At 46.3% G+C, this 25,085-nt stretch overlaps 1 protein-coding gene across 1 annotated transcript in view; it reads left to right on the plus strand.

Annotated features, from left to right (window-relative positions):
• LOC130213250 (glutamate receptor ionotropic, NMDA 2D) overlaps positions 1-23,180 on the plus strand; it is a gene marked incomplete at its 3' end in the record, with an annotated part of 30,789 nt that extends 7,609 nt beyond the window's left edge. The window contains exons 5-17 of the mRNA XM_056444727.1: positions 2,709-3,037; positions 4,143-4,257; positions 10,080-10,285; positions 10,832-11,000; positions 12,276-12,429; positions 12,869-12,994; positions 13,862-14,091; positions 14,441-14,601; positions 16,094-16,163; positions 16,281-16,398; positions 20,666-20,901; positions 21,633-22,200; positions 22,309-23,180. Of these exons, the coding sequence (XP_056300702.1) occupies positions 2,709-3,037; positions 4,143-4,257; positions 10,080-10,285; positions 10,832-11,000; positions 12,276-12,429; positions 12,869-12,994; positions 13,862-14,091; positions 14,441-14,601; positions 16,094-16,163; positions 16,281-16,398; positions 20,666-20,901; positions 21,633-22,200; positions 22,309-23,180 (3,354 nt within the window). The remainder of the gene's footprint in view (positions 1-2,708; positions 3,038-4,142; positions 4,258-10,079; positions 10,286-10,831; positions 11,001-12,275; positions 12,430-12,868; positions 12,995-13,861; positions 14,092-14,440; positions 14,602-16,093; positions 16,164-16,280; positions 16,399-20,665; positions 20,902-21,632; positions 22,201-22,308) is intronic.
• Positions 23,181-25,085: the final 1,905 nt, after the last annotated feature.

Raw genomic sequence — 25,085 nt, forward strand, 5'->3', positions numbered from 1 at the left:
TAAAGCTTCCCCCTAGTTTCGATACTCAATGGCTTTAAACTTGGAAAACAAACATCTTGCTCCAAACTGTCTGTCAGTATCACCCACAATGCAACACACTGTCGTATTAAGCATCAGCTTGTTCCAGCTCTTCATCCAATCTGTCAAGGATGACCCAGTGAAATATTTACGGGCTGCATCGGTCCGTTAAATGGAAATATTTGAGTCGCTTGTGCGTTATTTTATACACATGTCCCCCCAAATTCAGCTTGACTTGGTTGGTATCCGTGGCAACGCTGAGGTCTCTATACACTATGTCTGTACTTTTTTCTTTGATATTCCAACGGTGAAAAGAAAAAACCCAGGCGACGTTTCATTGACGACCAGAATGACTCGTGGTTTTGGCTGACCTCTAGTCGTGTGTTCCTTCATTCCTTCATGCCTGCTCCCTCTAGTACCCCGATGCCTTGCTCAGTCCTCCCTTCCTTTCCTTACTACTTTCAGTTTCTCACTTGCCGTGCTCCTTTTATTTTTTTAACTCCACACTTATACTTTATCCCCCCCCCCCTATCATCTTCCCGTAAACCTGCTATTTGGCCCCTTGATCCTCCTCTTACATGTTCCACTATTTGTTCTTACTCTCTCCATCTTATGTGCCCCCCCCCCCCCCCCACACACACACCTCCCTTCATGTGTTTCTTTGCCTGGAGACAGGCTCACTCTCCGTTACCGCCTTCCTGTTCACCCCCATCTCCGCAACGCTACCTTTCATTCCTTCGGTCTGTCCCTCTTGCAGCATGTGTACCCGGCCACAGACCCTGTGTTGGCTCGCTTTAGTCTGGGTCTCAATGTCATCGCTAATGTCCCAGCATGGTCACTGCAGCTCTGCGTGTGTGTGTGTGCGTGACTGTGTGTGTTTGCGTCTGTAAGTGTGTGGGTCTGTATTGGATTCCTTAGACTCCACTCTGCTTGTGTCACTGTTAATATAACATACTGTCTGCAGCAGGTTGCCTGTACGCAGTGCTTGCTTTTTAACCCAAACCCTTTTCTTTTAGCTATTTACAACTGCAGGTCTAATAAATGCTTGTGATTGCTAAGTGATGCTGTGTATGTTTGCATTACATGCACTCTCACTCTCTCTTTATCTCTCTCTCTCTCTCTCTCTTTATCTCTGTCTCTCGCTGCCACATATATGGTAATGTCCTCTATATTGTAAATGGCTTGATGCAGGTTGATGGGTCAATTTCTACTCAAATCTCTCAATGTTCCATTCCTCTTCAAGCTTCTGCTTTGTCAGTATTTATTGTCCTCTCTCTCTGTTGTTTGCTCTCTTCCTCCATTTCCCGTCTTTAGATATTGTGTGTGCCTGTTTATAACTCTGATTCTCTCCTTCCCTCCCTAATTCAGTCTGTCGCCTTCTTTCTCCCTCCTTCCCTCCTTCCTCTCCCCCTGTCACTCTCATTCCTAATTCACTGGAGGTTTAATGGCATACAGGCAGGATTGTTTTGCCAAGCCATTACAGTTCAAAATTCAATGAAGGCGCAGTTCTCAAAATGGGCTTTCAGTCTGTCCCTGCCCCCCCCCCCCCTCCATCAATGAGCTTTCTTCCTTTTTTTGGTCCTTTAATTCGCCTTTGTCTCCTTTCTGCACTGTGATTTGTTATATTTTAAATGCTCTATTTTCTTTTTCTTATGTATTTGTCAGCACTTACACCCCCCCCCCCCCCCCCAGCTCTAAACCCTTAAAACCCTCTTTGGTCAATTTCTATCCCCCTCTTTTCCCTCCTCTCCCTGCTCTCCTTCCTCTCCCTCCTTACCTCAGCACTTTCAGTGAGAGTTCCTCCACTGTCACTGCTGTCTTTCTATGTTGCCTTTCATTCTCTTTAATGTTTTCTTCTCTCTTTCTCCCCAGCCACTCTCCATCAACCCCCCCCCCCCCCTTCCACTGTTTATTTTCAAACATCTCTCCGGGCCCGGATTTGACCAAAATATGTCATCCTTTGTTTTCCTTCACCACCCCCCGCCCCCCTTTCCGTTCTCCAAGGAGTGACTTTTCTGTTGTCCCAGCTTTGATTACTTCCCTCCATCCGCATCATCCACCATGTCCTGTCGTCTTGAGTTCTTTTCTCTTATAATTACGTGTGTCAGTGTTTAACCTCTTCCCCCTTTGCTTTCTCTCAGGTGTGTTTGGTCTTTAACTGCCTTCCTCCCCCCCACACCCTCTACCTGGCTTCCACGCCTGTACCTCTCTATCTCTCTGTACTCACTTACAGTGGTTTGAGTTTCCCTTCCTTCTTTTACTCCTGTTTTCATTATTCATAACTGTATCTCGTTTCATCAGGCCCACGCTCATTACGCACTGACCTCCGTTGCCTCCTTCAACTCGTGGTCAGCATTCATCACATGCTGTCTTTCCTCTTTTCGGTGTGTCTGCTCCTCTCCCTGAACCATACGTCCAACTCCCATGAACCTTATCACATCAGCTTACAGCTACCTCTCCTCTTACCACCGCCGGGCACTCTTGTTTTTTCTTGTTATGGCCTTTTCTATCCAACCTCCTTCCCTCCCGTTCGGGTGCACCTCTGCTCCAGCTCTATCTTTCTCCCCTTGATTCTCCCACCCTCTGTCTCTCTCCATGTCTCCCCTGTCCCCTCCTTATCTCACTAGCGTGTGTGTGTGTGTGTGTCTCCCTCGTCCCTATTCCCTCCCGGCCTTCCTACTATCCTCCAGGTACGTTTGCTGTACTGCTCCAAGGAGGAGGCTGAGATGGTCTTCCGAGCCGCCTGGGCTGCCGGTCAGGCCGGAGCCTCGCACATGTGGTTCGCTGTGGGGCCGGCTCTCTCAGGTTTGAGCATGGAGAGCCTGCCTCGGGCTCTGTTTGCTGTGCGGCCCCAGGGCTGGAGGGATGAACCTCGCAGGAGGATCGCTCGGGGCGTGTCTGTGCTGACTCATGGGGCAGTGGCCATGCGCAAGGATTACGGAACCACGGGTGGGCCGAACTTTGTCACCAACTGCATGACGGACACCAATGAGACCCAGAGACTGCGGGACAGGATGAGGTGAGAGGGAGATAAGAGGAAAGAGGAAAGGGAGAATGTGAGGAGGGAAGGAAGATACATATATGGATGTGGGGTCAGGGAGGTAGAACAAGGCAGTTGGCAGGCTCTGGACAAAATATATTGAGACAGCACCAGGTGTATTCTATGAAACGAGTTGGTTCAGCGCCAGAAAGAGCTGGAAGGTATACAGGGTGAGTTGGTAGATTCAATGTCAGAGAGCAGGCAACGAGGGGATATGTGAATTTGGAGCTGGCTATCATCCGTGCAAAATAGATGTTGTTGGTGCATGTAGTTGTGAGTTGGCAAAATTACCCCAGCGTCTAAGTGGACCATGTCTCATGTATATTAATGAGCCGGTTGTAATATATTCCTTGTAGGCTGTGCAAACAGGCAGCAGTACGCTCTAACAGGTCGCCCAAGTGGTTCTGGTTATCATCCGTGTTCATTTCTAACGCCTTTCATCCTCGCTCCACATGCACGCCGCACACATGATACTATATAGAGAAGTTCGGTCAGTGTGATAAGACAAACGGGTAATTAATGAGTTTATTTACAGTGTTTTTTGTAAATGAAGCACAGCGCAAACAGTGTGGCATTTAAATGGGAATGATTAATGGACTCTTCCTTGTTGTTTCTAAATGATGTCCAGCATCGGAGAAGCAAGTTGTTTTTATTTTATTTTTTGCAGTGCTACCTGCTGTTCACTGTCTGTAACTACAAGCTTTTCTCCACATGAGGCTTTGTGTCATGTAAAAAAAAAAAGCTTTCAGGTTTTGTGTTTTCAAACCAGCAAGATGACATGAGGAGACAATGAGAACGTCTGTGCTGTGTGATTATCAGACACACTATGAAGCTCACAGGCGACGCACAGAGCAGCAGTTGTCTGACTTCAAAGGTCCTGACAATCCTGTGTGTCTGATCATTTGTCTGCAGATGTGATTAACAGACAAGCTGCTGTCAACAGAGGAGCTGGGATTTAGTTTAAAGTGGGAAGGATCACTGTTGCATCAAAACCCGCCTTCTATTTTCTCCTAATTTCCCCCAAACAATTAGTTAAATTACTAATATTACGTGTTTTCTGTCATTTACATCCATTGCCATGCAGGTATTTCAGCAACATCACCCTTGGTGGTCGAGACTATTCCTTCAGTAGTGACGGTTACCTGTCCAACCCCTTCCTCGATGTCATTTCCTGGACACCTGGACGTGGATGGGAAGATGTAAGGAGATGACATTAGTTATTTATGTCTAATCATGTGCTCTGAGTCTCGTTTGAGAAGAGAGAGGCGCATGCTTTCTGTTGAATCACATGATACGCTCGGTTGACTACTATTTGGTTGTCACCACAGGCAGAGGAGAGAGATTGGCTGCTGACTATTTGACCGTGCTTCGTGTGAGCCTGTTCAGTTTCTGCTATCTCTCTCTAACTCTGATATTTCCTGGATAAAACACACACACACACACACACACTTATAGTGCAGAAACAATTGACATAATTGTAATTGTCACATTTTTGATAACTACAAACATTCTGTCTCGCTGAGGATTTGAAGATGTAATATAGTGGGACTGTTGGTTTGACAAGACAAGCATCACCAAGGCCACGGTGGAATTGTAATAGATCAGTTGATGATGAAAACAATCCTCACAAGATTGAAAGATAGGTTCATATGTTTTCAAGTCTGACTCAATTCACGACGACATGCCCTTATGTAGCTTTGAAGACGTATCACGTAATCTTCCCTCCTCTCCTGGTTGTTAAGCAATACCTTCATAGTCTTATAGACAGAATCTACAATCCTGAAAAACCACGTTTTAACATTAAGGTGAAGCTGAATTTTGTATGTAAAGACAGAAAAGACTGTTGGAGTTTCACAAAGCTTCGGTCAAATTGTGCAATGCATTTCTACAAGAGGACTGTGGGTTTTGTCCCTAATCTGTTACGCCATTGGTGGAGATGCTTCCGGGCCAATATTGAGAGTAATACTTCTTTAGTCTTTAAATGTACTGTACATATGGGTATGAGAGAGTATTTAGACAGGCTTAAAAATGTTTAACCTGTCCTTTAATCTATGAAATAACGTTTCAGCCCTGCAGTCATATCTACTCATAGACGTCGTTCTTTGTCCTTTTGTTAAAGTAATGCTCTGATGTTGCTCTGATCAATAGTTGCTGTTTTCTTCTTCGTCATTGAATGTGTTTTCAGCTTTTTACCATCAAATTAAATGCTGATGTAAATAGTGCTGGAGATTCCTGTGTGTCATTACCATCTGGTTGCAGACCCACCATTGTTCTGAGTGTTTGAGTGTCTTGTCAACATAACTGTATTAGCGGCCAAAGCACCAGTACCCCTGGCGTGTCATGCATATTCTATTCAGCTGAGGTTGCTTCAGAAATCCTTAATACGAAGCCTTGTCACCTGTTGGAGATGTTTCGCCTTTAGTACGCCATGATTTTACCCTCGTCGGTGTCAGAAGAGAGAGCGATGCTCATTTTCTCAACTGCACACTAGCGAGTCGACGTGTCCATGCGTAAAGACACGCAGTCCTCTCCGAACACACAGTCTGCAACAGAACATCATCACTGCACTAATACAAATACTGATGCACCCACACAAGCTTACACACACAGACACACACACGCATATATACACACATTGGTGGTTCTCAGCCTCCCGCTGGTTTTAACAGCCCACCAGAGTCCAGTCTCAGCGTGTCGTAACATGCTGACTCCTGCCATACATCTCAAATCCCTTTCAATTAGAAGCTCCTGCGCTGGTCTTTCGACTCTGTACAAACCCAGGGTACGAAACCCGCCCGCCCACACCCACACACACACACACACACACACACACACACACACACACACACACACACACACACGCTTAGAACTCACATGTACATGTGTGTGCGTAAAAATTAGGGCATATACCATATGCTTACACACATCTTGCAGAAACCCTTTTGCACTATTACACACACACGCACACAATGAGGATAACACTCCTGTATTGGCCTATTATGCACATCCACGTTGTTGTCTCTCTCTGAATATTTAATGTTCGCTTTACAACGACTGCACCATTACCTAGAGCCTGGGAGCACCCAGCTTAGCTGACTGAAACACTGCAGACGAGGACTGTCGACTGGCCAGCGCCTCAGCACACGGCGCTAGATGTCCCAGGATATTACTGTAATTTAATGACCATGCATTGGCGCCACTCATGGATGCTGAAGGATAGGTTTTTGTTAAAAGTGGTTCCCGGACCTCAAACTTTTGCTCAAAACCAGAATACTTTCTCTCTCTCATAATATTCCATCCATTTGAGTTGACTGAAGTGGTTGTTTTTGGGCCGTCCTTCTCCTGATGCCTGCCTGTGCATTTTTCTGGTGTTTGTCTGATGGAGAGTAGTGTGTGCTCCTGTAAGCGCTCTCTGGTTGCTGCCTGTATTCCCTGAGTGCGCTTTGATTGAATGTCTGTTGGTGTCTGTGGTCGAAGTGCAGTCGAAATACTGTCATTGTTGCCACCTCCTCCTCTTCTCCCTGCCTTTACACCGGCACAGACAGGCAGGCTGATCGGAGCTGCCACACTTTACTGCACTCGCCTGCGAAAGCACTCACTATGTGTTTTTTTAATGTATAAATAAATCCATAAAGTATGTGTGTGTCACTGGATATCCTTATGGATTTCTGTATGTATGTGTAGGAGTGTACAGTATGTGTGTACACTCGCTTTTGTGTATGTTGCCTCGGTTACACTTGACGAGACTTTTATCGGGTGACAACATGTGTCAAGGTGATTTTACAAGAGGAAGATTCACAACTGGAAAAAAACGAAAAGATTGAGTCTTCTTGGGGTTCTGCCTCACGTTGCTCTCAAAAGTCTGAATGTGTCAAGATCCAGCAGCCAACACTTCCAGAGAGCTTATAAACAATGCAAAAAGAAGGGGGAACACAGTGATACAGCCAATGCTCGACAGACATTGGACACAGTACAATGGAGTCTCACAACATAATCCCCGAACAGATTTTAAGAATCATACTAAAATGCCATCTCTAGGCATGTGTCTCTGCACATGAGCTATTTCAGTGTGTAGAAATGATTTTTGACCAGAGCGTGACACGCAGATTTGGCTCTGGGCTATTCAACAGCTCACAGCAACCTCAATAAATCATATTGTTTGTGAAGGCATGGATTGGAGAGTTACTTGCTTTCTTCCAACTCGAAGCCATTATATGTAATTACATGGCAATGTCTGATTTGACACTAAAGTAAATGATTAGTACAACCAAATCTTGATAACCACTGTAATTCCGTCAATCAGTGTACCCTTTGAAGAACGTTTCAGGTAATTGCTCGCAACCCACATATCAATGAATATTTAGGGCCTGGTGTTCTAAGAAAAGAGCAAGTGGGCACCATGATGCGACTAATACCTGTAGCATGTTATTCAAACCATAGTCCTGCAATAGGTGCAGCCTTTATAAAGTTTATTATAGCCAGTGTTTATTGAGATTTCAGAGAGATGTTCATCGATATCTATGATACAGTATTCGATCAGTATGTATTTGTCATGCAAAGGAGGACAACATGAAGCCTAATACAATGTGTATTGGAGTGCATTTGTATCAGTTTGTGTACTGTTAGGTGTTACTGTGGTGTGTTACCTTCTCTGTATCTATAACTCAATAGATAAGGTTTTGGTATTTGTTATTATTATAAAACAAAATAGGCTTAATGATTATATTTAGAGGCATACAATGCAGGACTTGTCAGTATATTTCTGGGAAACACACTATTTAACGTGCTTTTGTGTGATCTGTGACTTAGTGGAGGAACTCAGTTTTGCAGATATGTCGATTAAATCCTTGGAGTTTTGCGTTTTGTTGGCTGAGAAACTCTCTGCTGAGCCTTAACCTGCAGCATCGTATATGGCAGCAAAAGTGAACACCTGATTCACCTCGGGTTTCTTTTTAAAACGTGGTCCACATGGAGTTTTGAGTTTGTAGAGACGCTGTGTCCACCGTTTACATCGCTTCCTCTTGGAAGCGTGCGTGCGCATGTGTCGGGCTTCACATCCACGACCCGAATGCTGATGCCTACAAAAGTCCAGACAACAGCAAATTAAGATGAGAATTCAGGAGGACATCAGATACAGACATTACCACACACCTCTAGTGGGTCATAGGTGATGATTGAGAGTGATTACTGTTGTTTGAGTCAATGAATAGTGTTTTAGGAAAAGCCTGCAAAGTATACCTGAAATAAAAATTAGTTTATAGTTAAATTCAGGGTGGGTCGCTTTCTTAAATTAAATTGTTGTATAACATAGTTACAGGGAAGTGTGCATACTAGTGCACATTAAAGTGGTTGTAGACAATTATACCATACATCAAATAATTATTAGGAGCCTAAATCACATATTTAAACTCTCAACTTAAAAACTATATATAAACATGAGTATTGTTCTTTAGCTTTTCTGGCATGTTATTACCATCACCTGTAGCTGTGCTTTGTGTGTGTGTGTGTGTGTGTGCTAAAGGGCACAATCATATTAACTCCAACTTTTAACAAAACCAGATGATTTGGTAAATACATCTGAAATGAGACAACTTGAAACTACCAGTAGTCACATATTCCCTATTTTGGGAGGGGATAACTAAACTGTGACCCAGCCCCATCTGTGACCTCAACACTCCGTATGTCGGTCAGTGATTGCGTCACACAGAGGGTTGGGTACCGAAAACCGGTGCCAATATAGCACGGACCGAAACGCAACGCACATGTCGGTGCTTTCTTTCGGTGCCTGAGCCGATTAAAATTGAAAAATACAATTATTTTGAACTTCTCTGGTGACTCCGCCCTGTCAGCAGGTTACGATAGCCTATCATTTCACTTTGAAAGCGGAGGCATGCGCCGTGTTGAGCCCGGCGGACAGAGCCCATCAGCGTCAGACTGGGCGCCATGGTGAGGCCGGTCCCCCTGAAAACCAATGATGACAGGAGCAGCCTTAACTCAGAATAGTACCGTAACGTTGATTGCTAGTCCTGCATTGATAACAGTAGGCCAACAAATAATAAATTAGGCATTATAACCATGTTTAAGCTAGCTCGTAGCTGAGCTGCGAGCGGCGGCCATGAGAACGGCCTTTACAAGGAATATGGCCGATGTCGTCATTGTCAATCATCGTTTTGTGCTTCTTTTTTTATAAAGTATCGGTTCAGGCTCCGCTTAGGCACCAGTATCGTTTTAAAAGTACCGGTTTAGCACCGGTATCAAAACCCAAACGATACGGCATCCCTACTCATAAGACAACCACCAAGTCTCCCCTCATAATGGGGCGTTATGGATTAGTAACCATATCACGGTTACTGCCCACAACAGAATAGAAGGTTACAGCTGACTTTATCTGCTTATTTTTGGATGTTAAATGGACACTTCATCCCTTCCCTCTCATATTCAAACAGCTCTGATCATTGCATTACTGGTCAAAGACTGGCGAACAGCATGCCCACCCTGTTTCCAAATATTTTAATATATAACAGATCTATCCAGAAAAATATTAACAACAAAAAATAAGAAGTAAATCAGATTCAATTGAAACATTGAAGGATGAAAACACGACTAGTTATTTCCATAGTCCTCACTGCAGTGGTGGCTCCTGAAAAAATTCTCAGGGGGGGGCAATTATTTTGATAATGATTAACCCTCTCAAAACCACAGACCTTCAGACAGCTGTCTATGTGTAGCTTCGTCACAATGCCATCAAGTCATGTGACTCCAGTCAGTGTGATGGCTGTGACTGTAACAACAAAGACTTCCGTGCCCTTAATACATTAAATACAAAAAGGAGATGTGACATAAACATGTAATTATTAAGTATTAATCATTCTACAAATAATATTTTTTAAATCAAACACAAAGTACATTCACGTTTTCTAGACAAGCTCACAGAGGTGGAATCTCTCAACTGATTGCGATAGAAATGCATGTGTTCGTGTGCTCCACCTCTGTAACGTTTCTCTTTTCTCCGTTCCCCCAGGTAGGCTGGTGGGAGAACGGCGTGCTGAGGCTTCGGTACCCAGCCTGGTCCCGTTACGGGCCATTCCTTAAACCACCTGATGATGCCCAGCACCTGCGCGTTGTCACGCTGGAGGAAAGGCCATTTGTCATTGTGGAGCAGGCAGACACCGCATCCGGGACCTGCATCCGGGACTCAGTGCCCTGCAGACGACCACTTAATGCCAGGTTATAATTTTGGGGATTTAAGACAAGGCTGGGTTTTCATGAAGGGTGATTTATGTGCTTGACTTATTCCATGATTTCAGCGAAAACTATAATGAATGGAAATGAAGCAAAAGAACATTCACAGAAATCAAAAGGCAAAAAAAGATTGCAGCCTCTCTAGTGTATTCATCAGTGTTATGAATGGAGTTCCTAAGCTCTCCTGATGCCATCCAATGGAGGTGACGTCATCAATCACCTATCAAAACGGTGGTCTCTTCACTCTCTGGTCATAATCAATAACAGACTGCTCTGCAGAGGATCAGTGGAATGACTCAGGGGTCTGGAATCAGATATGACCGCAGTGGAGCTTTATGGTTCATCAGCTTCTGAGGGGATGACAGCGCCTATCCTCCACTGGTCGATCAAACCTGTCACCAAGTGCCGGGCCACAAAATTCCTCCTCTGTGACCATTTCCTTCTGTTTTGCTCATTTTTCTTTCCTTTGACACGATTACACATTTACTTAGATTCTTTACTTATTTGTACCTCTCTGTGGCTCCTTCACAGTGCCATCTATGAAGGTGTGGCTCCCATGAAGCAGTGCTGCAAGGGCTTCTGCATTGACATCCTCAAGAGATTGGCCAAGATTGTCGGCTTCACCTATGACCTTTACTTAGTGACCAATGGGAAACATGGGAAGAAAATTGATGGGGTTTGGAACGGCATGATTGGAGAGGCAAGTCTCCTTGTGTCTGTGTGTGTGTGTGTGTGTGTGCTGGTGGTTCTGCTTGTCTGCCTTTGTAAGCAATGTGTTCTCAATGTTGATCCCGTGTCACGTGCGTATGATATTCCTTTGTGTGTGAGTTTATATTCGTGCCTCTGCATATTTTGTTGCATTTTTAGTCAACCAGCCACAAAGCATTCCTCTTCCTATTCTCATGTGTCCTGCGTGACGAGTTAAACGCCATGTCACATCAATCGCTGTGAGAGTTATGGCCACTTAACCGCAGCCAGCAACCAGACAGCTGCTGTTTGTTACTTGCACGCACACAAATGCGCAGACACAAACAAACACTGTAATAGACGGGAACAAATGCACAGTTACACAAATTAGACGGGGAAGCATGGCGGCTAACATATGCCGTTCACCCGCACTCTCCTGCGAACACTTCCCCGCCGCGTACCTGCAGAGACACGGAGAAGCACAAAGACTCACACATGGTCAGACACCCCCTGGCTACTTGTGATTGGTTCTTGATATCTTCTCGGCAAAGCACACTGAGGTTCATGATACGGAGGGAACCTGGCAGAAAAGTAAACAGACACACACAAACAAAGAAGCGTGCACACATGCACACACACATACTGAGATCGATATGGGGGGGGGGCAGCTGATGTTTTTTTGTTGAAGCGGCTCACTGTTTTCTATCTTTGTGTCAGGGAACGCCCAGTTGTCACGGCTTCCAAAACAGTTCCACTGCGCTCTGCTGCTCCATCAGTTATAACTTGAGCCGGGGCTGCATGTCGAATCTATTTTCACATGCAAAAGTTAATTTTGTTTTCTAAAACTAATGTTTGTCTTTTGGTCAGATGTTTCAAAGCCTGCCATTCTTTGATCAGGTAATCCAGAGTCTTGGCAAAATTGAGGGGGAGGGGGGGGGGGTGCTTTGCTTTCCCCATCGCTTCATTTTTCTGCTGATTTGCTCTGAAGGGCGGATGTGCCATGTCTAATGTAGATTAACATTTTCACTTGTACAATCAGCAGTTTTTCTAGATGGTGGCAGAGAGGAGACGGGCCCGAGCTCATTTCGTATGCTAGAGAGACGCACGGGAGACACGTGTTCAGTATTTGTACCAGATTGAATTCGGGGCCTTTCTCATGCAGCCACATTTGAGGTCAAGGTGCAGAAATGTCACCGTCTCCCCTGGAACTGTAAAAGATTGTCTTTGTCTTGTCTTTGCCTCTCAACAGGAATTACCCATAATTAGATTTCTCTCCTGTCCCCGTTAGGTGGTATACAAGCGGGCCGACATGGCCATTGGCTCGCTGACTATCAATGAGGAGAGGTCAGAAGTCGTGGATTTCTCTGTCCCCTTTGTGGAGACGGGGATAAGTGTCATGGTCTCTCGTAGCAACGGAACTGTATCACCCTCCGCTTTCTTAGGTAAGAGGCTGTGTTGATGTGCGGCGCCCAGCGGATGTATAGAATGTAATCTAATTGTGAAGTGTAAAGTGTTGAGTTTGCACACGCTGCTGGTCCTCACATCTAGGTTCGTCGTTACTTTTTCTTAGCTGCTTGTGTTTTCCCAAGTTGTAGTTTCTCTCCGTCAGCAGACTCAAGGCTCCAGCGGGAGAGCGGTTATTGGGCTATAGACTGCATTGAGCTGATTGTTCAAAGAAAAACTGTGTTTATGGACTTCTGGAGAATATGTTTTTTCCAGTGGTTGCTTTTTTTCTCTGCATACAAGGCTCGTGTATATAGTGCATGATGGGCTAGGTTATGAAACGTTATTGTCCCTTCTATAGATAATAATAATGATAATTTCACAACGCAGCCCTTATGGTATGTGGTCATTTAAATCTTCTTTTGCTTCCCTACAAAGAGCCCTACAGTCCAGCGGTGTGGGTGATGATGTTCGTCATGTGCCTGACCGTAGTGGCTGTGACCGTCTTCATCTTCGAGTTCTTCAGCCCTGTGGGCTACAACCGCAGCCTCCAGAACGGCAAGAGTGAGTGATGGGTCTTGGCTGTCTGTCTGTTCCAGTCTGATGGACGGTCTTCATGCTGTCGCCGCATGGATCAAATGGACAAACATTGAACACACTCCTGGAATCTGCTTACAAGAATTTAAAGTCCAAATAATCTTTTAGCATGAAACTAAACCCTTTTTTTCATATTGATTGCATCCTTGCTGTCTGATTGGTCAGTTGTCACATTCACATTGACATTTTGAATCTGCTGCTCTGAATCCTTAACTGCGAGTGTGGCGAAGAGGAGATTATACCTACAGTATGTTGAACTCCATCCAGGTATTCTCCGTATTGAAGCAGCCATTTATTATTCCACAGCAAAGTTTTCACCCCTGTGAAAGTCAGTATGCCTGATGCCTCGGTCCAAGACCCAACCCGACTTGCCTCTTTTACTGCATGATTGCTGTGCGCTCCATAATTGTACCTCTCTGTCATCCTCTCACATATCCCTCTCATTCACCCCCATCTCTCTCCTTCCTTCCTCCTTTACTCCTGTCGTGTAAAGGAAAAAGTGTTTGAGCCCTATCAATAGGGATTTGCACCGTGTGGTTTAATCATTTGTAAGATCACATAGCAGCTGGATTGAAAGCTGCCATCCTCGAAACCTATAGTCACCATCCTTGAGCTTCGGCTTCAAAAAGCCTTCTGTGTATCTTAATATACAGTAAACCTATTTTACAGATCATTAGGGAAGTTTAATTAGAATCGGCTGCTTCATCTGCAGTCAGACGCTACTGAATACGCTATTGTGCGGTAAACTGGCGAGCAAAAAGTGATTGTATCAACCACTTATTACGCCCTCTTTTTTCTCTTTTGTTCTTTTTCCTTCTTCATCATTTTGGCCAGAGGCTGGAGGGTCTACTTTCACCATAGGAAAGTCTGTATGGCTTTTGTGGGCGATTGTCTTCAACAACTCTGTGCCGGTGGAGAACCCCAGAGGAACCACCAGCAAAATCATGGTGCTGATCTGGGCTTTCTTCGCTGTCATCTTTCTGGCCTCCTACACTGCTAACCTGGCCGCCTTCATGATCCAGGAGGAGTACATTGACACAGTGTCAGGCCTCTCGGACAAGAAGGTACCTCATTGCTTGAATACTGATTAAGTAGGGAGAGCAGAAGGAGAATTAAAGTCTTAGCGGGAGCCAAATCCTGTGCATTTGAATGTTAAATTGATTAAAGCAAGGGAATTTAGAAATGAATAAAATCCCATTTAACATAACCGATTACCTCAGTTCTCGAATACTTTAACGACAGTTCTAAATGCTGCTATAAGTCCACAGACTGCGCTCATTTGAGATATCTGACTGTGCACACAGTGTTGAAAGTTAGTCTGGAAAGTGGACAGAAATAGGTCAGGCAGATTTGTGCACAGCCTGGTGTGGCTCATGCCCCGTCTCCCTCCCTTGCCTCCCTTTGCTCCGCTAGTTTCAGCATCCCGAGGAGCAGTACCCACCTCTGAAGTTTGGCACGGTGCCCAACGGGAGCACAGAAAAAAACATCCGCTCCAACTACCCAGGCATGCACCAGTACATGGGCAAATACAACCAGAGAGGGGTGGAGGACGCTATCATGAACCTCAAGACCGGGTGGGTCCGCGACGACATGAGTTTGTTCATTCCCTCACATTTACATGTTCCTGCACATGCTCTGACAAATTACAGTTTATTAGATCAAGGAATATTATATAATTGTTTGATTGAGACATAACATGTACAGTGTATGCCCGTATAAGCTTACAAGACAACAACCTAGCGCTTATTTATTTATTTAGATTTATTAAATATATGGTTGTTTTTTTAAACGTCTTCAAACTCAACTCCACAACTAAAAATCAGGATTCTTAAAATATATTTTTCTAAATATTTGATTTAGCATCCCACGATATTAAAAGATGGTGATGAAAATACGTAGCATATGAGTTTAATAAGTTTCTTTAAAGGTTTGACATGATGACTTTCAATAGCAATTAGTAAAAAAGGGTGTTAGTGAAAAAAAATTAGATAAATCGCTCCTGCTGTTCAGATGCTGAAACATACACGCAAGGTCTACAAACCCTACTGTATTTACTGTATTTACATCAATTCATGAGAAATCAACCGACATTTATGTTGTGTATATGACTTTGTTGAGTCGTACCTGCTGCCGTTCTCGTCCGTGTTGTTTGAGTGTCTCTCTCTATCCGGCCGTCATTCACAGGGACATTCTTTTCAAACCTGAGTAACACTTCACATCTTTTGTCACACTTCGTGCTTTCCTGCACAGATTCTCTCACCGATACATATACTCACCTATATATCTCTCTCTCTCTTTACCCCCCCCCCCCCCCACACACACACACACACACACACACACAATATACAGTGCAAGCAGCATTTCCCCCTTTCAGATTCTATTAGAATCTCTTTTACCTGTCATGTGTTGAATAATCCCAGTTTACTTTATCTAAACCTCTGTCCCTTATAACTCAGTGTTAACATGCACAAAAATGAGAAACTCTCTTCCTTAGTGCTTATCTTCCTCTTCCTCTCATCTTACCATTTCTTTTTTTTTTATCCGTCTCTTTTTAGGTCCATTCTTTCCCCTCCCAGTGTACTTTCTCCATGTGACTGTATTTAAACTTTATAATCCTCATCACTCTCTGGCTCTTTCCCATGTCTTTTCCCCCTGAAGTGTGTAAATCTTTTTCCCCCTCTCTCTCTCCCTGTCACTGCTCTCTTCGCACCGTATAAATCCCCATCCTCCTCCCCTCTGCCTCCTCAACCCCCACCTTCCCGCTCCCTCTTCCTCACACATCTTACCCCGATCTCTGCCTTATTTTCTTCTCCTTGTGATTTCGCTCTATTCACCAAGCCTGCTTTACTATTCCACCCATTCCCCCCTTTTCCTTGTTATGATTTAACTTTTCATGCCCTCTCTATCATTCTGTGCGCCTGTCTGCAGTATATCTTTGCACCCTAACTCTCTTCCCAGGTACATTGCAGAGATCCCCCTCTATACCTCCTCCCATGCCTCAGCCGGTCTCTCCATCCCTCCAATCCCTGTTTCCCATTTAATGACGGATGAATTCTCCCTCTACAGGAAACTGGATGCTTTTATTTATGATGCTGCAGTATTGAACTATATGGCCAGGAAGGACGAAGGTTGTAAGGTGAGTACTAACCCACGCTGGCACTTTTGCGAACATATACTAGAGCCATGTCTATTGGTTTCTTTGTCAGTTTTGATCATTTAATAATAAACATCTTCACATTGTCCTTGTTCTTAGGTGATGACCATAGGCTCGGGGAAGGTTTTTGCCACCACAGGCTACGGTATCGCCCTGCACAAAAACTCACGCTGGAAACGTCCTCTTGACCTGGCCCTGCTGCAGCTGGTGGGAGATGGTGAGAACTATGGGGAGGGGAAGGATGAGAGGAGCATAATTAGAACAGTGGCGGGGCGGAGGGATGTTTATGGGTAAAATGACAGCGCAGAGGAACGAGCAACAGAGTCGCACAAGGTCGGGTGGATGGAGGACACAGGGGGTAGATGAATGAGAGGATGTTGTTGTGAAGTGGATGGGGGGAGTAAAAGGTGTGGAGAGAGCAATGGCTGAAAGGTGTTTTAATTGCGATGGAATAATGGAGTGAGGTGGCTGGTTAAGACGTTTGTAGGTGTCTTTATTGGCTACTAGAAAGGAGGGGAAATATAAGGGTATCGTTATATTTTTTGTTATTATTTACAAATATTATTTGTTGGTTTCAGACATTGCAGAAATGACATGTCCACATGCCCATCCCTAGTTTCCACTTCTTTCAATCTATCAGACTTTCACTCTCTTTCCCTTCTTCCTGCTTGGGCTTATAAATGGATAAAAAACGGTATGAATCAAAGTTGCAAAAAGAGACGATCACAACTAGTGTGGTAACAGATTCACACACATAGCAGATTAGCTGATCCTGACTCAGGCAGTGAAAACAAATAGAAAACACCTGAAAAACACGGAAGCAAAAATAAATCCGTAAAAGTGATCAGATAATGGATTATTATTAAATATGGGAACATGATGAACGTGCCGTTTGTCTGCTGCAAACACTTGTGTCTAGGATGAATCCAGGGAGGACAGTTACTTGTTTTGACAGACAGAATCTGTTTTTAGAATAGTTGTCAGTGCAATAAAGCTTGATTGTCATTTCACACAGTCTGCCACACGCGTTTATTCTCTCCATCGGATGCTGCTTGTTTGGCTTTTCCTTGTGTTTTAAATCAGCTTTGCTTATGGCGTGGCGGACAAAGCCCGTTAGCTGTTTCTGGCACACGAACATTTCAGCTGCTTACACACTGAAAATACCAATTTGGTGCCAAGATCCATTAAATAAGACCGGTGTCTGGGGCTGAATAGTTGGACGTGCAAAAGGAGGTGCGTGCGTGTAATAAAACAGAGAGCCCAGACAGCCTTGACATGCTATGTCCGTTGTTTCTTTAATTCGTGGCACATTCCTTTGTCCTTGCTTCTGTTCTATGGAGCAAAAGCTCTGAACATCAGCTGTGTTCGCTGGATGGATCTCGTTCCCGGCTGGTGTTGAATGCTGGAGGTTCTAGTTGTAGGCAGGCATTATTGGAGTGGATTACTAAGGAAGAGGATTAGTTGGTTTTTCGATGTAGACGGAGGGAGGGTGGGGGCTCACATTCAGCGTGCCCTCAAAGGCTGCATCTCAACAATCGCCCCGCGGCTCAAGGACTTGGCATCACACCTTCAGCCGAGCTAAATCATGTCACAGTGTTACATCATTATGTACCTTGCCATGTCGAATCATATCGTTTTACAACTGCATTAGGGGGCCACTAGAGAAGAGTCCGCCGCTGCTTTGTCAACCCTGGGAGTGTATTGTTCTCCTTTTTGCTGCCTCTGGTGATTCATACCACAGCTTTAGAGAAGGTCCATTGAGAGCACTACAACTTGTACCGTGATAAAGGCAAAACTGCTGAGTGGCAAGATTTGCCTTTTCCTTCTTATCAGATCCACTTCTATTTTTTGCACAGTGTCAGGGTTTTGATTCCTAGAATATATTATTCAGTGAGTAAAAAAAAATTTGAGAATATGGGTTTGCAGTTCTTGACTGTAAGGGTGTTTTTTTCTTCTTTTTCCCCCTGAGATCTTGTAATGAATGCCGAGAGGTTTGTCAAGTTATGATAAAAGCACAGGGTTATACGGGTCACGCTTTACTGCTCAACAACTGTGGAGCTCAGCATCTCTGAACATATCTGGCATCATGCCATATCTGGCAAAACGCAACCATGCATGCAGGCACTTCTGCATCTACATACACACACAGACACACAAATACAGTTTCCTTTAATAAATAATGTCTTTGTGGTGGGATGCCAGCTCTGTGTTTGCAGTGCGCCAGCTCTAGCTGACCTGACCTGCCAGAAACGACAAAGGTGTAGTGTGGATTTGACACCCCTGTCAGATTTGGCAGGACTGAGCTGGCTGCGACTGAGAGGTAGAGACAACTGCCATCACAGAGGCCTAGGGGAGGGAAGAAACCGGCACAGTGAGAAAGAGTCAGATCGCGAAAGAGGGAGACGACGAAGCACAAGATGAATCACTGCAAGTCAAATGGCAAGAAAGCCAGGAGATGAGACTTAGAGCTTAGAGAAAGGATTCGACTGGGTGTTGTGAAGTGGAGGACAGACATGAGAGTACCTGTTTATCTGTACCCTTCACTAACACACTTGCTGTTTTCACATCAGGCTCCTGTTTGGACACAGAGCGGCTACTGAAGGTCAATGACACCGTTATATCCTCTTCAATGGGGCTGTGCTCCGGAGTTAAAAACAGACCTTTGTGTCTTGGAATGTATGTGTGTATGAATGAATGTGTGTATGAATGAATGTGTGTATGAATGAATGTGTGTATGAATGAATGTGTGTGTGAATGAATGTGTGTATGAATGAATGTGTGTATGGATGAATGTGTGCATGAATGAATGTGTGTATGAATGAATGTGTGTATGAATGAATGTGTGTATGAATGAATGTGAGACGGGGAATTGTTACCTGAGTCTGCTGCCAGTGGGCTGCAGCAGCTCTGTGTCCATCTCTTGCTGTAGCTGGAGGCCACGGCTGATTGGCTAATGATGTTCTACAGGAGACACATTAGCCAGATCACACAGATGACTGGGCCGGCTTCATCTCTAAGCGTGGCTAATGATGGCACCAATGAGAAAGCTACAGCTTGAGTTTAAGCAGAGCAGTGTAGTGTTGCGAGTGGATGCTTGACTTGTCTGCTTTTAAACCCTGCTTCAGCAGTTTTACCTAAACATAGTTCAGAGACTTAAATATGCAATAAAGTCAAATCAAAAAAATGATATAATGCTACCTGCAGACCTGGTTATTGCAGTGATGCTCATCTTTCTTCGGTGTTCGTGAAAGATTATGGCATTAAGAGTTATTTTGAAGAATACAGCTCTTTAATTCAGTCATGAATCATACGCTGCATCCTCAGGCTGTCCATTACTATGGTTACACCAGCAGCCCGCGCAGCCAATCACAGCTTTAGCAGGGCAGCTCAGACTCTGTAGGCCAGTGAGATACGTGCATGAAAAGGCAGAGTGGTGAGTAAAGTGGTCTTGGTTGGTTCCTGGTAGTTTAACGGAGTGGAATCTTGAATCTCCCAGAGCTTACCACCTTGATGGAGATTCTGACCATCCCTTCAGCACAATTAAATGATTATGATCTTCTTCCTCTGCCTCTGTCTGTCGCTCTCTCTGTCTCTTTCTATCTATGTCTCTCTCTCTCTCTCTTTCTCTCTCTCGTCACATTTTTGCCACTTTCTCTCCACTCATCCTCTCCAAGCTGAGGAGTTTCCCCGCTGTTTGTCATAATGACACAATCTCAGCCTCTCGTCCTCCATCTCTTCTTCCCTTGTTCCAGCTCCCTCTACCTCTCTGTCTGTCTCATTTCCCCTGATGCTTTCGTGGACAGAGAGAGAGAATGCCGCACCCTCTCTCTTTTTTCTGAGACGTTCTTCCAAACTCTCATTACCCCTCTCGCTCTCTTTCATGCTTGTTCAACCTATCCAACCATCTGACTGTGGCTCCTGGCCTCCCCTTCCCCCCTCCTCATTTACTCTGGGTTACAACGTTGAGATTAGGTTGTCTGTGCCATTTTACTTCTCTGTGCTACTTTATTGTTTTGGACTCTCTCTCTCTCCGTCTGAGGCTCCTTCCTCTTTGTTACTTTGGACACAGTGCTGATTTTTTCTATACTGACCTCTGACCTTGAGAAGTCACATTGGATGATGGGCAAACAGCAAGCAATACCGTAGACCTGTACTTTAGTGCTTATTATTAGTCTTTCTGTCTCCCTGTGTGGCCTCTGTCACTATCTATCGCCCCTGTCTCCATTTGTCTGTCTGTCTGTCTCTACAACCTTGAAATAACCCCTAAACCCCCCAGCCTTAATTCTTCTTGTATCTAACATGATCCCCTCTCTTTTCTCTTATCCCCTACGTGTCTTGTTCTGTCTTACTTTATATTTGTATTATGCATTTCCATCCTCTTCCACTCTCTCCATCTTCTCTCTTTTATCTTCTACTATTACTGCCTTTTAACCTCATCCATTTCCTTTTTTCCTCTCCCTCCCAACACACACATCCCTTTCCAGATGAGATTGAGATGCTGGAGCGCCTCTGGCTATCAGGAATCTGCCATAATGACAAAATTGAGGTGATGAGCAGTAAACTGGATATTGACAACATGGCTGGGGTCTTCTACATGCTGCTGGTGGCTATGGGCCTCAGTTTGCTGGTGTTTGCTTGGGAACACTTGATCTACTGGAAGCTTCGCCACTGCATGGCCACCAGTTCAGGCAAATTGGACTTTCTCCTGGCAATTAGCAGGGTAAGTGTGTTTGTCTATTGTGTGTGTGTGTGTGTGTGGTTTTTCAGAACTTGCACACTAAAATGTCTCGCTGTTTTGCAGACATTCTGTTACGTGTTTTAGGAAAGTTGTAAATCCACATTTCTGCTGCTAATATTTTACTTTGATCATTTTGGGATCTTTCAACAATTTAGTGCCATTAAACTATGTTAGTCTATATGGTTGGAGCGGTAATGTTGTGCACATACTGTGTGAGAACATGTGTGTTCATGCCTGAGTGTGAGTCTTCGAAAGTGTGAGCTCCAGGGTCAATTCAATTCCACTCAGTCAATTTGGGAAATTAATTGAAATTCAATCCCGCTCACACCCTGGATATCCTGTTCCTTTGACAGTGACCTTGATAGAAGCAGCCCACACCATGCGCATGTGATTATTGTAGCTTCACTGATAGTAATGCATCCTTTTTCACCACTATGGTTTTAATGTATGCATTTATGTATGCAATTATATTAACCAAACGATACACAGCTTTACTAAAAATAGGAATGGATGTTTATCTGAAAAGAGCAATCTTGCATTCCCATTGAAAAATGAATGCACTTTTGTTTCACAATTTTCCTCTCTCCTCTTTTTCTGTCGCTCTATCTCTCTTGTACGTACAATAACACAATGCCTTTTGTACATATGTGGCACGATATCTGCAGTCTGTGTTCCTTACACTGTGGTCTTTATTTGTGCTCTCTTTTTCTCAGGGCATGTACAGTTGCTGTAGCTTTGAGGATGAAACGGCACCAGGTGGAGCTAAATCTTTGCCCACTCATCACCACACAGCAATGGTCACAGTTCCATCCCAGCTACATGTTGTCTCAACGTCTATGACCAATCCAGTCATTGCCAAGGCGCAACAGCAGCAACCACCGCAACAGCAGCAACCACAGCCCGTCTACAAAACACCTCTACCGGGCTCTCCTCCCACCGTGGTGCATTCTGGGACAGCACTGGGTCCCTCCAACGCCCCCATTGCTGGCGCACCCCTCCCTTGCTCCACCTTCCTGCCCCGGCCAGATCGCAGACTGGCTGTGGTGGATCGCTGGAGGCTGCCCAAAACTGCTGCAGCCACCAACCCAATGGCTGTAAGGGGGGCCATCACTGACATGGGACCCTTTGCTCAGAAAGTCCCACCAAACTGGGCTTCGACTGCTGGAGGGGGTGGGGGACTTGAAGGCTATAAGAGATACTATGGTCCCATTGACCCTGAGGGACTGGGACCCTGCATGGAGCAGCAGGCAGGGTCCCAGACCCCCAAGACTATGCCCAGGGGCCACCCCCAGCCCCCTCCAGCCAGTGTGGCCTTCTATTCAGAGAAGGGCATGGACCACGGGGTGGGGAAGAGGGTGGTGGGAGGTGGCAGCGGAGGTCAGGGGAAAGGGGCCGTTAAACCTCTGGGCACTCCCAGATTGCAGCCTAAGAGTCAGGCCCCTCTGCCTCCTACACCTCCGCTGCCACACCCCTCTCCCCCTCTCCCCTCATCCTTCTGGAGGAAGCGTAGGCCCAAGAAGCCCAAAGAGGCTGGAGGGCCGCTGTATGAGAACATTCTGCCCCTGGGGCAGAGGGGAGGAGCACGAGATGGAGTGAGGGAGGGAGGAGGGAGGCGGGCACGCCCCCTCTCTCCCCCGCTCTCACTTCCTGTGCCAGTACCCCTCAGCCCCTCTTACACCCCTCCTTCGCCCTCTGCATCTTTGCACTATACGTCCTCCTCCTCTTCGTCGACCACCTCGTCCACAACCACGTCCTCATCTGCCTCATCGTCGCGCTCCACCTCTCCCACCTACTCTTACAGCTCATCTAGGAGCACACAGGACAGGACTGGAGGAATAGATGGAGAAGACGACGACAACGATGAGGAGCTGACCGAAGAGTCAAGCCTCCTCCTCGGCAGGGGGAGGGAGAGGGAACGCTCAATCATCCGGCCTCGTTCCCTCAGCCATGGGCGCCTGCCGCCACCCGTACCCCCCAGGAAACCACACACATCCTGGGGTGACAGAGAAAGGGAACGAGAGAGGGAGAGAGGCGGAAGCCAACTGTCTCAGCTCCAAGAATGGTGGGCGAGCTGGAGCGAGAGGGAGAGGAGTGGAGAGGGTGGCGATGCCGAGAGGCAAAAAAGGGAAAAGAAGAGGAGAAAAGAGAAGGAAAAAGAAAAGAAGAAGAAGAAAAAGAACAAAAAGAGGAAAAAGAGGGAAGAAAGGGAAAGAGAGCGCGAGAGAGAAAGGAAGCGGCGAAAGGTAAAAAAGAAGAAGAAAAAGGAGCTTAAGACAAAGAAAAGGAATAAATCAATTGGGGGAAGACACTCTGAGCCAGAAGAGGGAGATGTAGAGCCAGAGAGGGAAGGGGAGGAAGAAGGAGAGAGGGAAGGAGAACTACAAGACTACTCCTTCTCTGCGCAGTATAGGAGCACATTTGGGGAGAAGGGACGGGATTCATGGGAAGGAGAGAGGGAGAGAGGAAGGAGAGAAGGGGATGAAGGCAATGACAGGGAACAGGAGGACAGCAGCAGAAACAGGGAGAGGCGTCCCAAATCCTCACGCTCTCATTCTAGACATCGTTTCCCCAATAAGCGTTACTCGAACCTCAACAAACTCCCCGCATCTGTGAAATTTTGGGTTAATGGGAGAGGTGTTGATTCTAATACTCCTCCAACATCCCTCCACCCACTCCTTCCATCCTCCAATCGGAGAAGAAGTGGTGGGTTGGACAAAGACGACAGTCGGGAGCGGCGTCCTTTGTTGATGCATTATGAAAAAGAGAAAGCACAGACAAGAGAAGGCCTTTCCTTCCCTGAGTGGGACTCTGAGGTTGACGATAACGTGGAGGAGGATAAGGAAGAGGAGGAAAGGGAGAGAGTGAGGCAGCAGGTGGGGCATCGGGGAAGGCGAGCAGGTAGAGGGGCAGTGTCCGAGTCAGAGAGGGACAGGGCCCGGGCAGAGGACAGTTATTCAGACGAGGGCTCTACAGGGGAGTTTGGTCGTTTTGAAAGATACTGGGAAGGAGGTGCAAGGGGAAGCAGCACAGGGATAGGGGGCTTAGGGGGAGGAGGCTGGTTCTTTGGCACCTACCCCTCCAGAGAGAAAAGGGGCAGCATCAACAGTCGGGATGATTCTTTAATAGGAACTCGGGCAGAGGGATGGATCGGTGCTGATTTCTGGGGCTCAGGGCCAGGAGTAGGTTGGGGCTCAGGAGGAGGGAGCGGAGGGCTCGGCTCACAGTGGCCGCCGCCCCCCGCGGCCTTCCCTCCACCTCGGAGGTACTGGTCTATGGACAAGATCCCTGTGAAGGGAGAGAAGAAGTGGAAGAGTGGAGGAGGGAAGAGCAAGGGGCGAGCTAGAAACAGAGGGGAAGAAGCAGGCCGGGCCACCATGTGTTCCTGCAGCCTTTACCCCCAACCCCATCCGTACCCACATCCTCACAGTCGCTCGCACACCTCCCACTCCAAGAGAGGGACCACGGCGCTGTCTCACAGCCAGGAAGAGCTGATCCCCCACTGCCACAGCTTCAGCGGGGGCTCCCGCCCCAAGCCTTTGCCCCCAAAACCAGATCCCAGTCAGGCCAAATCAGGCAGCCAATCTAACCTCAGCCTCAGCACACAGCCCACGGACCACCCGCCTCAGCCCTCGCCGTCGCCACCCCAGCCGTCCATGTCTCCAAGCTCCCTACCGATGCCCATCCCGCCTCCACCCTCCTCATCCTCTGTCTCACCACCAGCAGGGGTAGGAATGGTGGGCCAGGCACAGGCTTCGGCCAGTGCCAAACTCCAGTACCAGAGACTGCGCTCTGTGCCACAGCCACGGAGGTTCTACTCCCCACACCTGCCACTCAAAGCCAAGAGCCTGTGCTCTCGCCGAGGGTCGGCCCACTTCTCCAGCCTGGAGAGCGAGGTATGACAGGGGGAGAGGAGAGAGGGAGACGTGGGAGCCAGCACCATCGCTGTTGAGAACCGTGGTGCCACGGCAGCTGGAGCCAGAGAGGATGCCAGAGATATTGCTGCCTTGGTGAACACAGGTGATCAATTAGCAACCATCACTGCGGGAACTCGTACGGACAGTGTTTCTACTGCGAGCAGCACTCTGTGCGAGAGCAGCTCCGCCGCCGCCCGCTCAATCGTCGGCGTTCTCGTGAGGGCGACAGTGAGACGTCACACCAGGGTGAGC

The sequence above is a fragment of the Pseudoliparis swirei genome, chromosome 22, assembly GCF_029220125.1.
Source record: "Pseudoliparis swirei isolate HS2019 ecotype Mariana Trench chromosome 22, NWPU_hadal_v1, whole genome shotgun sequence".
Lineage (NCBI taxonomy): Eukaryota > Metazoa > Chordata > Actinopteri > Perciformes > Liparidae > Pseudoliparis > Pseudoliparis swirei.